Source organism: Schistocerca americana, chromosome 7 (genome assembly GCF_021461395.2).
Source record: "Schistocerca americana isolate TAMUIC-IGC-003095 chromosome 7, iqSchAmer2.1, whole genome shotgun sequence".
Classification (NCBI taxonomy): Eukaryota; Metazoa; Arthropoda; class Insecta; order Orthoptera; family Acrididae; genus Schistocerca; species Schistocerca americana.
The window spans coordinates 567,499,049-567,513,107 of record NC_060125.1 but is presented as its reverse complement, the minus strand read 5'-3'; the positions used below and the strand labels follow the sequence as shown (position 1 = coordinate 567,513,107).

The 14,059-nt window shown below is 41.7% G+C and overlaps 1 protein-coding gene across 1 annotated transcript in view; it reads left to right on the top strand.

Annotated features, from left to right (window-relative positions):
- The first annotated feature begins 2,092 nt into the window (after window positions 1-2,092).
- The window catches only part of LOC124623091 (zinc finger protein basonuclin-2-like), a 140,334-nt gene continuing 128,367 nt past the window's right edge, over window positions 2,093-14,059 (top strand). The window contains exons 1-2 of the mRNA XM_047148883.1: window positions 2,093-2,337; window positions 2,642-2,727. Of these exons, the coding sequence (XP_047004839.1) occupies window positions 2,319-2,337; window positions 2,642-2,727 (105 nt within the window). The 5' untranslated portion in view covers window positions 2,093-2,318. The remainder of the gene's footprint in view (window positions 2,338-2,641; window positions 2,728-14,059) is intronic.

Genomic DNA, 14,059 nt, shown 5'->3' with positions numbered 1-14,059 from the left:
CACAATTGTAGAACATCTCTCGTTACGGTACATGCTTCATAATATTAATTATCAATTGAATACGGCGCCTTGCTAGGTCGTAGCAAATGTAGCTGAAGGCTATGCTAACTATCGTCTCGGCAAATGAGAGCGTATTTGTCAGTGAACCATTGGTATGAACGTCGGCTGTACAACTGGGGCGAGTGCCAGTACGTCTCTCTAGACCTGCCGTGTGGTGGCGCTCGGTGTGCTATCACTGACAGTGGCGAAACGCGGGTCCGACGTATACTAATGGACCGCGGCCGATTTAAAGGCTACCACCTAGCAAGTGTGGTATCTGGCGGTGACACCACAATTTTCAAGTGACTGAGCTTATGTCATTAACATATTAATTTATGGCCAATTTTGAGTTTGACGTCCTGCAATATATGTTAAACACACGAACTCATTCATTTGAAAATGGCACAGAAGACCGAAAGTTGTGTCATAATTAAATAAATAACAATACAGTGAAATGGCGTTGCATTCATTTAAAAACATTTCAACAAGCCTGGCGAGATAACAAACAAATATTAATATGCCAATTTCAGCAACAAGATAGACTATGCTTGTGTGTTTATGTTTTCATGGGATTACCAGTGATTTCCAACGTTGTAGAGTTGAAAAGAAGGTCTATATTCGTCAACAACATAAACGATTCTAGAGGAAAATAGTTTAATTCACTTACTTCAGTATGTTGCTAAAATTATTGCTCGTGATATGGTTGTTCAGAATGACACACTCTTTTTAATTTTTTTTAGCACCTAGAGACTTTCTATAGTCTCAGTATCGTCCTTTGCATAATATGTTTGTGATACAAGATGACAATACATCCATATTCTTGTCTAAGGAGTGCCTGATGCACATACTGGTGTGGTTGTGTGGTAAGTACTGCGTCTTCTTTCTGTATATTATTTCCCTTACGCTTATCAATCACAGACAAGGAGTATCACTAGAATTTTGGACTAATAGTAAATTTCATGCCACCGGTCAGTGTCAGCAGGCAGAGAGTGTGAAATATGGTGATCAATATAAAGTAACAATCTGTATAATGTTTAAATGCCCAGCCTTCCTTGTTCTGATCGGTAGATGCCGCAGAAAGTCGCTAAATCGACCGTTGCTTGGTATTCTGTTAAAAGTGATTGCGTGGAGCAAACCATCATATTTTCCTACTTTTAAATTATCGTTATTTAAAACGATTTTTTTTAAATTACTGCATCATATACACTCCGTCTTATACCGAGTGTTTCTGAATACAGTAAACAGTTTACTTTCTCCTAATTATTTCTGAATTGTTAAATATAGTGAACCCGCCTCCGTGGACGAGTACGAACACGGAGTGAAAATGCCTGTGACGCCATTGCCACTCGCGTGACCTTGTTTCCGTCGCTAACCCGTTAATTATTAACAGTGTTACACTGGCACTGTTTTAGGTGCATTGTTTCTGTGTAAAAGTCATTTCTTATATGCAGAAGGCATCCACTTCCCATTATTTGAAACGAGTAATATCGTTTCCTGTAAGAGTATGTAGACGTACCGAGAACATTGTCGTCTGATAGTTAAATGTAACTATCTGCAAAAGAGAAAGCTGTTGGTACCAATCGAGACCGTTCCACTTTCGTCTGCTGCTCCCGTCTGCTACCATGTCGAGAGGTTTCTAGTGTGAATAGTTATTACGTGGGAGTATAATGCCATTCTTCGTGAACTGAGGGGATGACGTTCGTTGAAACGTGTGCTGAAGTGTAATACACAGAGAATTGCAGTCTAGTACTTTATGAACAGCTGGCTCCGTACCGCTGTTGCTCAGGCGTTGCGCTGCAGATGGTGAATGCCCTCGCGAAGTTGGTTTGTTCGGAAGCAGACTGCACCGGTTAAAGCGCTGGGCGCCGGGTCGTTTGAGGCGCGGCGCTGCTCACGGTAGGGGAAGTGTGGCAGTCGTCCGGGCGCCGTGGTGGGGGAAGGGGTGGGCCTTCGCGCGGACGAGGAGTGGGGACGCGTCCCCGTGGTGGGGGAAGACGCGCCGGGCGGGCGGCGGCGGCGCCAGTCTACGCCCGTCCCCCGCAGCTGCAGCACGCGCGTCGGCACCGCTCGAGCGTAGCGCGGGCGACAGCCACCTGGCCCGCACTGTCACCCTGATCTAGCGCCCTGCCGACGCCCGGGAGGAGATTGCGATCAGAGCGCCAGGGGACACCTCCTTACTGACAGCCATGCAGCCGAGCGGGGAAGAGTTATGACAATCACAGAGACAGCTGGAGGCACTGTTTGGGCTCAGTGACCGCTGGTTTCCGATGTATCCCGCGATGTCGCCGATGGGTACAAGTAAGTTGTGTGGAGTGGTTCGTTTTAGTACCTCCTTGGGATAAAGACAACGATGCTAATAACAAGAAACAATAAAACAAATTATGTACACTAACTAACTTTATTTACATAAAATATTGCTGTTTTATTATAATTTATCTGGGTAAAAAAGACATTTTTTCGTATTGTGTTATGTTCTGAGGGCAGTGCCATACGGTGGTATTTGTGTATGTCTAGCCTCTGCGTGTAGCAGTATGGAAATGGATAAGTATGGAAATGACAGGTAATAGTCGGACAGTAATGGATACGTGTGTCTTTTCCGCAGGTGACGACGCGACCCTGCGGCGCATGCGCACTGCCCACGACCAATCAGCGCTCAAGTCGGCGCCCAGCGGCCTCATGATGGAAGTGGTAAGTACGAGCACTGCACGATCTTCTCTTCTCCGTGCCCCCCGCCCCCCATCGCCCTCCTACCTTCCTACCGCGGCGGCCCCCTACCAGCAGAGTTCCCAAGTAAGTCTCCGCCTGGCGTGTTTTCCCCCCCTCGGTTCTTGAGAGGCCGATAGATACTGACTCCTCTCTCTCGGCGGTGCCCGGTTGACAAATTACGCGGCCGGCTCGAGGTGGTCGGCGGACGACGGCCAGTGTACCGGCGGTTGCACTCGCCGCAGCAGTGCGCGCCCAGGATCGGGTAGTCAAAGCACACTCGCGCAGCAGGATCGGTCAGGTTTTGTCGCGCACGACGTGCGGCATGTGAGGCGCCGCGCGATGCTGACGCAGAACAGCGCCGCGACGCCCGGCGTCGCCGCAGCCGCCCCGCCGTCGCCGTCGCCGCAGCGCCCGACGCCGACGCCGGCGCAGGGCTCTCCCGGAGCGGCGTCTCGCCTCGCGCCTCTCAACGTGAGTCGCAGCCCGCTCGCACACCTCTCCCTCCGACACTCTGCCCTGCTCGTTCAGTTACCGCCTGACACCGAAAATCGCCCTGGCCCACTGGGCGTCGTGGGTCTATAGACTCCACCTGACGTGGCCTTCCACATACTATGCGAAATCACCTTAAGGGTGTATAATACTTAAGCGGCTCAGAGAGACGGAGCAAAACTAATTTGTAATGAACAGCCCACTTAAATCATAAGAGGAAACATCAAAGTTTGATTTCGAGAAAGTAATTTCGTCTTTCGCTTGGAAAACATCAGAGTACTCAGCTGTTAGTGATAAAGGGCCAACAACTGCAGCAGTTATCGTGTGATTACTTTCCGTCCTCGGTCTTTTTTACGCAACAAAACTGCCTATATCTAGGTGCCTCTGCCGATATGATAACGGAGATCCATACACGAGCGCCTTATTCGCATCCACAACTCATCCTTCCGCGATGGCTAATTTTTAAACTTCGTAAGGCACAGATCCTACGGTATAACTTCTCCTGGCATAGATTTTCGCTTGCTGAAGTCGAGTCTGGAAATTTACATTCCGTTCTATAGGGAGGCCTACGTGGGGGCTGAGTATGAACACACTTTAATGGAAGCTAGCCCATCGTACTCTTGATACGTTCGGAATATTGCAAATTTGCGTCGTAATAACTGAGTCGTTGCTAATATTTGTGGCAATTGTTCTTCTTTTAGGTTTATCATGTAGAAGAGAATAAATATTATTCGTTTTTTGCAAGTGACGGTTGATTTTGTTTCCAATTAAACCAGTGTTGAAGCCTATTACAAACAGGTGATACATGTTTAGTGGAAAATATTCAGACGGATAAGTGTAATGTTTATTCTTATGTACATGACATTCATAATTGCTGTACTGAATTTTCTGAAACTTTCTGCGATACACTTCTACAATGTTAGGAAGTCGAATGAAGTTCCGTTAAAAATTATCGTCACATTTTGCGTACTGTTTACATTTAGTCATTTAATTACTTTTATTATATTTACGTTTATTCCACACAATGTCGAATCATGTTGATGTGCTTCAGTGCAATTAGGGTTCCACTGAATACTTGTAAATAAATTTAAGATGAACGTTGGTGGATTTACTAACACTTTTTACGACTTGTCGTACGTGATAAACAAACAGGAGTCAGGCCACGAAGCGATGATTCCAATGCATAGAGATTGTCCTGGAAGAGCCTTACACTAGCTTTGAAGCAGCTTTCGGTAATTGTGTAAGTGACTTGCTACTGGAAAAGAAACATGAATGACGCAGTCGTAAGGCAACTGCTGAAAAACAGATGCAAGTGTGTGGATAGCCTGAAAGAACAACCTATCGCCTTATTCAACCCCTGCAGGTCATTGCAGAATGAAACTAACATAGCGTCAATCTGTCTGTTATGAGTGATAATAACGATTTAAAGCAAGAACTTTTTTATGGTGCACATTTGCAGACGAGCGAAAGTAGTAGTACTAATACTATGCTTTAACTTTTGTCCATAAAGTAATTACTATTGCTAGTACCCGTAGCTGGCTTGTACCCGAAAAGTAATATTACGGAAGGTAACCGCATCCGAGAACACTTCTAGCTGTACAAATCACCTGATACGGTTTTTCATATACCATACTACGCAAACTAAACTAAGGGCTACATTGCTAAACGAGCAGGGATCAGCTCTGTGCGAAATACAGCGCAAAGCGTATTTGCAATCTGGTCATGAGCTGTCGAAGCCGACGAACGTGAGTGAGAATAGGATTCAGGTAACAGACGAGTCTCTAACGTAGCCCAGTATCTGCGTTGGCACAAAGTTGGACACACTCCCCGTTATGAATACAGAAAATTGCAACGTAAACTCAGAAGAGATATATTACGCTATTCTCCGACGAGTATTTTGATGCAAATTATGTACTTATACTGTAAATTGACAAAAATGCGAGGTGCATAAATCTTGCAACACCTCAACGCCAATCAGCGTAATTCTTATATAGAAATAACAAAGAAATATCTGCTCCAGAACGTTTTACTACTAGAATTCCAGGCGTATGCGCATTGTTCCGTGATATCAAGTTTTTACACACCGACATTTGTGTTAAATTTGCGGGAATCACAGGTAGACTTACAAGTAGAGTTAAATCTGCATGACTCATATAACACGTGTTATATATTTACATTTTTTTTAAATTGTGGTTTTTGGCCTGAAGGCCACACATATCTGTATACTATTTAGATTTTATGAAGTGACGTTCTGACATTTTCGCGGTGCGGAATGATAGATCAGCTATCGGGGACCGCATCGAATCCTTTGCCGTGTAAATAAAGGGTTGTTTGATCTCTTTAAATCATTTTATATGAATAGTGAAAGAATGCAGATTCAGTGCCTCGCTGCGTTCAGTGAGCGAGGTGATCTTGAGCGTAATGATCCCTGCACGACAGATTCTGTTAGATAAAAAAAAAGAAACATGAGTTGACGGATACGCCATAATACATCTGAATGAAACAGTCAAGGCGAGAACATTGGAAACATCAACAAAGAGCGTGAACATTACGACCTTAAATAGTATGCACTGCAATCCTGAGATATTTTACTACGTTTAGGTGTGTTATCGACCGACATGCATTCTGTGTGCTGTTCTTGTACTGTACTGAACATACCCTGAACTCCGTATTGCCTCGGAAGAGCACGGTTTCTTCCCAGGAGAGAAGCGTATGAAGCGTCCGCAGGATGTGTTTTTCGAAGGACGGATTAGGCCTGAAACTACAGTAACTCTGTCGGCAGAGCACGAGTGTATGTATCACTTTTCCTCGTCTGATAATATGTTTAGCACCTTCAGATAACTACTCGCCCCCACCCAATTTTTCAGGCACCCATTTACCACAAATTGTAAGTTATACAGACGATAAAGTGACACAGAATTCGATTTCGCATGTGATGGTGTTGTATGTGTCTTTAGTACTCTGCCCTATGTTATAAATATAGCTGAGTATGAAATGAGATTTCGTTTTTCTTTTTCTTTTCACGATTAGGTTTCTGGCATACTAGCTGTCACATTTCTGGATACCCATCAGCGCTTAACGTATCGGTTGCGCTGAGTTAACGTAGTAAACTTAAAAATTGTCCCCAGTAACTATTTTAAAGAATTACAGCGTGCATTCATCGTCAGTATTGCTTGAAAATTCATTAATGTGGTTACTGTTCCTGTTTATGTGTGTAACATGTCCAAATAATCTGTCTTCCTTACCTTCTGCGATATTTGCTGCTGCACAATAACCTTTTCTCAAGTTCAATTCACTAATGTAAGACTTTGAGTGTTAGGTCTACTCATCCTCGTTTCGAAAAAGTTGCTGTTATTGTTCAGTGCTGAGGAAGTACGTATTCTATTTAATAAGACTCAAGGAAATTTTTTGTGTTCGTTATGGGACACAAAAACTTAGATCTGATAGGTTTATGAACGAGACAACGTCATGTATAAATGATTTCCTTCTTTCTTTTATCTATTCCCTCTTTCTTTGTAGAATATGATGACTACAAATTGTCATCTCTTACTTTTTTTCTAGCTTACAAACGCTACGAATAGTCCCTAATGTATTAATTTTTGAGGGATTGTATGAAAGGAACTCCTTTAAAATTAATCAGGACAACAGTTACTAGCATCGGAGAAGTTTAACAGTTAACGGATTAGAGAAACTCATTGCTTCATTGCTGTATCCACGGAGATGAGATTTTTTTTTTTTTTTCAAGCATCGAAAACTGTCGGAGGAGACAACTTACATTTGCTTCGTTTGCAACCAGGATGCAATCCAAATCATGTTGCTACGACGGTTTCACGATCACGCCATACGACTTTCCTAAATTTTCTCTTCTCACCTACAAAGTTGTAGAAACAAGATTTATGTGATGACACAAAAATCAATAAAAAGACAGTTTGAATAAAACCAAACGGGAAACAGTTCAGGATTTAATTTCGTAGCCGTAATAGTAGATTTGCGTCTCAAGTTCGCATTATTAATGCATATTATGTAAATTACGCTCTTACTATTTTGAAGATAAGGGCCTGTGTATTGGCAATGGATTTTAAGTACTTTAGTTATCTTTAGAAGATGAGACAGGTCTCATTACGACCATAGTGCACAGAGTCGTAATGCTGCTCGTCTTTATAGAATCTGTTTCTGAACATGACTAATTTTTTTTTAAATCTACCGCTGATCTTTTGCAATGTGTTACATGATACATAATAAATCGGTTTCTTATTTGACCGGCAATATACAATTAATCTGATCAATATGTATACTGTGTACACAGAAATCAGTAATATTTGTGTTACGTACTATGCTGTGAAATACGTATCGTGTCGATTAACACTCGATGGTGACCACATATTTGCAGATAATGATTTACTGTGTTTTGAGTGTATGATTTCGAAATCAGTACTAGTTAAATATTACTGGTTGTACTCAAACAACCGGCAAGAAAATCACAGAATTGTTTGTATAACTACACAGTAGTTACTGCCAAGTAAAAATAGCACTGATATATTCAGTTGCAAGTAAAGGCAGTACGGTGAAATGAATCGCAAGAACACTTGTTTCACAAACTACTACCATCTTTGACTCAAACGTGTTGAAGACAGCGGGTACCTGTTTCTATTTCGCACGAATATCATTTTCAAATGTCTTATAGGAGTGGGCGACCAGCACATAAAAAGTTGGAAACAGATTTAATAATATTCCGAATAAAATTCCTGGCTAATAAACTTCATTTTCTTTTCGTGGCATGTTGAATGACTTCACTCATGCGTCGGGACAGCCATTTCAAGAAAATTACGACCTATTTCTTTATTGTCAGACGTAGGGAAGAAATGAAGCCTTCATTTTGGAAACAAGTTATATATCTACGCTTCATTACATCAGTAACTGATTTCGCTGTGGGTCGTAAGGTTGCATACGTGAATTTTCGTAAAAAGTAATTTATTCAAATCAATTGTGCGTGGGGCACAAAATCGCTAGGCAATTCTGCTGCGCTGACTAGGCGTAAATGAAGATGTGTGAAATTGTATATTCTAGGCGACTTCAGTGGTGATTTTTAATGCCTTTTTGGCATTTGTAGGACGTATGCTATACTCACACATAACTACCTCATTCATCACACAAAACTAATGCTTGCTTTTTATTTTATCGTTTAAAAGTAAGCTTCAACTGACGAGAGAACTGGACAACGAAAGACAGTTCCTGAACTCCGCATGTACTTGAGGAAACATAGAATATAACCTCTTGAAATGTGTCAGAAAAAAGCCTTTGAAATTGATCTTAGTACACTGGCGTACCTAGCCAGTAAGGCGCTTCTTTCAGAACAGGCTTCTGTTTCCGAATAGCGCCTGCGAGGTAGACTTTGAAGAATGTTCTGCGATTTTCTTCTTGTGGTTTTACTTACGTTTCTACACTATTCTTACGGCGGATTACAGTTTATATTAGCCGCATGATCGCCGGGCAACTCGGATATGCTTTGAAAATGAATTTCTGACGGAGAAACATACTCTCCGAATTTTTGACAAAATTGCAACCTCCATCGGTACTTCGCTGAAATTGATAGTAAGATAAATGAGATTTATCTTATTTGTTATCTGTGTAATTGTTGAAGAGAGTTGCATTTAGACGGTTTCGTAATAATTCCTCAACTGGTCAAAAACTCGCAGTCGGATCTTTAGACAATATTGATAGCAGGGATACTGCCTAAAAGCTATTTTGTTCTTGAACATGAGTAGCGGATGTGAACTTCAACATGCATAACAACATAATAATTGCCAGTGGCTCTTTTTAAATCCTGAACGCCAGTTGTTCTTTTTAAATCCTGAACTGCCGAATATTACGTCTGAATGTCGCCTTTGTAGAGCGCTGAATTCGAAGAAGACAGAGGGATGGGTTTTTGTTACGTAACTATTTCACAGAAATTGCCCTTCACATCTGTATCTTTATGTAAGCCTTGGCATTCAGCAAGTGACGTTTTTAAACGGCCCAGAAGTGAGAAATGATCACGTCGACAACGTTTGCGAAAAGCGGTGTGTGTCACGGCAAAAGCTTTTCAGTATTTTTGCTCTTCTTTTTTGCGGTCCGCCCCCGCCCGATAAACAGCTCTCGGAGCCAGTGTCGCCCCCACGCGGATTTTTTTCGGACGTCCGCCCCCACGCGCGCGGGGGCAGAAACAATCGGGGCGACTGTATTTTTAAGCGGCGGCAGATCGGATTTGGCTCGTGTTTGTGTTGCAATCAGCCGATAATCAATACCTCTCTCTATTAGCGGCGCTGCTCGCGTAATGACGCCGGCTCGTCCATTACCGTCGCCGGAGCGGCCGCGTTCGCAGTAATTGTTTTAATTATCAGGTGAGCGTCTGGTCCGGACCCGAAACGCGAAAATAAACAGCGGCGGCGGGCGCTGCGCGTCCATCGCACCGCCCGCTAAAGAAACTAATTTGCTAGCGGCTGCTGCGCTCTCTCGTGTTTGTCAGGTATGCGTCGAAGCGCCGTAATATATCACTGCTCTCACATTTACCCACATATCATTCTCCTGTGCTATTTACTCATTAGTTGATAGAGCACTGTGTAAATTACACGAGGTCACACGGCGCTTCATATGATATCATGAAATTTTGAAAGGGTGGAAGAGTATGAATCATCACACTACGAAGTTCGAGACTAAAATAGCCATGAAAGCAAATAATACTAGTAAAAAACAAAAAATTGTCTGCCCCGAATAACACATCCACGAGCAAAGAATTTACTGCGTTTTACAACTTTCCATAATGGGAAAGTAAAGAAGAAAGAATAATCATTTGCCATATTGGAAAGATTGTTTTTTCGTTTCTGTTTTGTAATGAAAGATGTGGGTGTATTCCTGAACCAGTTACAGTCACCAGTTATCTGTCGTTATCTTAATATTTTGCTCGAATCATTTTGGAAAATTATAGGAATCCAAGTAAAGATGTCTGGACTAGGTACGCAAGCATGAATCCTCTTTATGGGAACTTTCTCGTGCTTTTTAATTCGCTGCTTTAAGTTAAAATAATAATTAAAACGACTTTTGCCGCGCGGGGTAGCCGTGCCGTCTAGGGCATCCTGTCACGGTTCGCGCGGCTCTCCCCGTCGGAGGTTCGAGTTCTCCCTCGGGATGGGTGTGTGTGTGTTGTCCTTAGCGTAAGTTAGTTTAAGTTTGATTAAGTAGTGTGTGAGCCTAGGGACCGATGACCTCAGCAGTTTGGTCCCATAAGACCTTACCACAAATTTCCAAATTTAACGACTTTTAAATGAACTGAACTATTTTTCTGCGCCATTGTTTAAGAGAAAAGCGTCCTTTTAATAGAGCTCAAAGTATTTTGCAGGAAATAGGAGGAATTTGCTGACAGAGATGTCATCAGCTTGAGTTTCGAAACAAACGGTTTCTTAATAAATGGCTTGAAAGCTTGCTGAAGCGTATTGAAATTGTATGTTGCTGTTTGATGATAAATAATGTAATGTTTCTTGTATTGATTGAATGGTAGCTGCTGTTCTTTTGAAACGTATTCTAGTTGTAAACTACAGATCTAATGAAGCGAAATGATTCGCTGCAATGTCAGAGCAAGAAAACCCAGCTTATTAAACAAAGTTTATTACTTCTCTCTTTTGGATTAAAAATATTCTTCGGCCCTAGCACTAGTGGCCCTGAAATATGATCCTATATGACATGACAGCGTGAAAATTTGCTATCACTAACGTCGGCGACGGAGAATATTATAGCCGGGAATGTATCTGTATAGAACTTCAGCAGCAAGTAGTGAATACGTGCCTTTCGGGAAGAACGACTGTTTTTAAGCCTCCGTAAGAGTTCGAATCTCTATAATTTGACCTTCACGGTCATTTCCTGGGGTGGCTGCTTAAAGGAGGAAGCAATATGTTCGTTGACACTTGTAGAAACGTGCGTTCTCGACACTGTAACGGTAAACCACACCGTCAAGCAAGGAGAAAAAGAGAGACCTAGTTAAAAAATCTACATATATTAAATTGAATGATTGGGCTAACGATTTCTCCTTTTTGCCTCAATATTTGTTTCTGAAAAATCTTGTTTTTTCACTAATATTTCTTCAAAGAAAACCTTCTCAAGGAGGTCTCGTAAGCTACATAAATGGAATATCATACAGTTCTGCCGAATATGATTGGGGATCTCCAAATATCGGCCTTGCAAGCCTCGCGCACGGAATGACACAGAAATTCAGGGAGAAAAATGTGACTCGCGATAGGTAATTTGTGATCTCATCCCAGAGTTGTGTTATGTAACTTCTTACGTTTACTTGGTGTTTTAAGTGATTAATAATCTCTTGATTTTGCAGACACCTATTAGTGTGTTATTGTCAGAACATTTCGGAGAGGAATGCCAGATAGGAACAGATGATACATACGAGGTACAACGTTGTGGGGGCTAATACCTTCATCAGCCATCGCGATTTACGATTTATATAGCCACCCTAAATTACTTTAAGTGAAGGCAATGACCCTTGCTTAAAAGGCGGTAATATTTCAGTCTCGCAGTGATGTACTACGTTTATTATACCTCGAATACGAATAGTTACGTGAGCATCACTCCATAGCGCGACAGTCTGCTTGTAAATTGATTATATTGCTACTAGACATTCACAGCTTCGTGTTTTGAACCTCTATTATGGAATTATTAGAAGATCTAAATATGCGATGATGAAAAAATAAAATGCCTTTAGGCTCTTATGTTGGCTGGAATACTTTAGCGTAATAATCAATTCAAAGGGTAGTCGGATGTACCCTTAGGTGTACACATAACATCTGTAGGTAGTAAAGAAGAAAGGCAGCTCTTTAATTCTTACCGCTATACATTCTCTAAACTTAGCTGCTGTCCGCAGATGCGCCCAAGTAAATGCTTTTGTCCAGATTCGTGAGAAAAAATATACTTTACAATTTTTTGATTATGGGGAAACCGCTCTAATAGCCAACACCTGCCACAATAGAAGTCCCTCAGGTCAGGAAGCACACTATGCTAACCGCGATATTTACGAAATCATGTTCAGACATTCAGCCCAGTGAAAAGATTGTAACTACGAATAGGTCTGCTGAGACAGTGGTTTAAAATCTAAACATGGATACGACCACAGTAATAAAGTAGTGTACATTTTCATTCCACACCTTCACACAGCGTCCGAAAGTGTACCATTCTAAGCTGTTACACGACAGATAATTACAACGTACGACGACCACGTCTTTACACGCGTGGCCACTGGTGTCCCACCATTTGCGAAGAGACAGCCAGCGGGAGCACTTCTTTTATTCGAGTCTTTGCGATAACCACTTACTTCAGAAATTATTATCATTGGGCAGCGTACGTCAGTCAGTCGGGAACAAAAGTGACTGGCAGGTACCCTGCAGCGCCCCGGTGACATCATCAGAGGCACATAATCACCGTCAGTTAGAGGCCAACTTAACGAGCCGCCTGTGCAGTTCTGATCGCCTAACTGTTTCTGTCGAAGTCAGCCCCTCATCAGACTGAGAAGTGGTCATTAGCAGAGAAAGAACGCGCCTCTTAATGCTATATATGCAAGTTAATCTTTCGCGATCTCCTAAACAAACTCAATCTTACTGTCTGTTTACATTACAGATGCGAGAGGTAAGTTCCACACTTTTTCAAGTGTGATTGCTAATAGTTCTTACGAAATTTGCACTGTCCACATTTATTTCATTAATAGTTATAAGTGATACTTTTTTTATTGTTTGAAGACGGAGTTCCAGTAATATATTCTGCTTTCTGAAACATTATAATTCTGCAAATATCTTGTCTAAAGTTTTAGCGACAGTACGTCAGTCAATTACAAACACCTACTAAAGACGTCATCGGAGTGTGCGGACACACTTGTGGCCATCGTGCATTCTGCTTTTCTTCATATAGTTGTTACGATCGAAAACGAAACAAAGTTTCGTCCTTAAAATACGACCTTACTTACCTTTTTGATAATATCATTTACGAGACGTAGCGGCAAAAATTTATCGCTCTCTTAATGTCATTGCTGCTAGCACACGTAAAAACGTAGCAGTCAACATCATCTTTCATTTTGAAACAGTGTTACTATCCCATTTCTACATGAAAGGCCAAACTGGTGCAGTGTACCATAAAACTAAAATTAACGGCAACGCTACAGTAAGATCTGTGTATTATGAGTTCTTTGACAGGTATTCCACAATCTAATTTTCCGGTGGCAACACTGTAGTCCTGCGTGCATATTCAGACTTAACTTGCTGAACGCTAAGGTAATCGAAAATTTTTTAGAAATGTAGCAAGTTGTTGTTACTTCGTATGAGAGACTGACAAAATCCGGCTGCATTCCTGACATTTCAGCGATTCTTCTTGAACGATACATGGCGTTCATCTACTTTTTATTTATTTTTTAGATGTTTCTGATGAATTACAAGGGAAATATTCCAGTCGCACTTGCGATTGCACTAATCCGAAATCGATTACTACGTTTTAAATTAGTCAGAGCAGTTGTAACGACAGACATAAATTTTAAAGACCTTCATTTATGGTAAGCACTACATTAAAGGTAGATGGAAACGTAGATTTTCTTCATGAATCTATTACCGTCGGTTCCGTTCCGTTTAAAAGTCAGATATCCATGTTTTCCGTGGAATAAAGTATGATCGACAGTACGGCTGGACACATTTAAATACATTTTTGTCATTTGTTAAATTACTTCACGGTATTACTAATTGTATTCACTATACATCTGAGCCGTAGAAAAATCAGAAGATCTGATTGTTTTCATTCACTTCCTTCC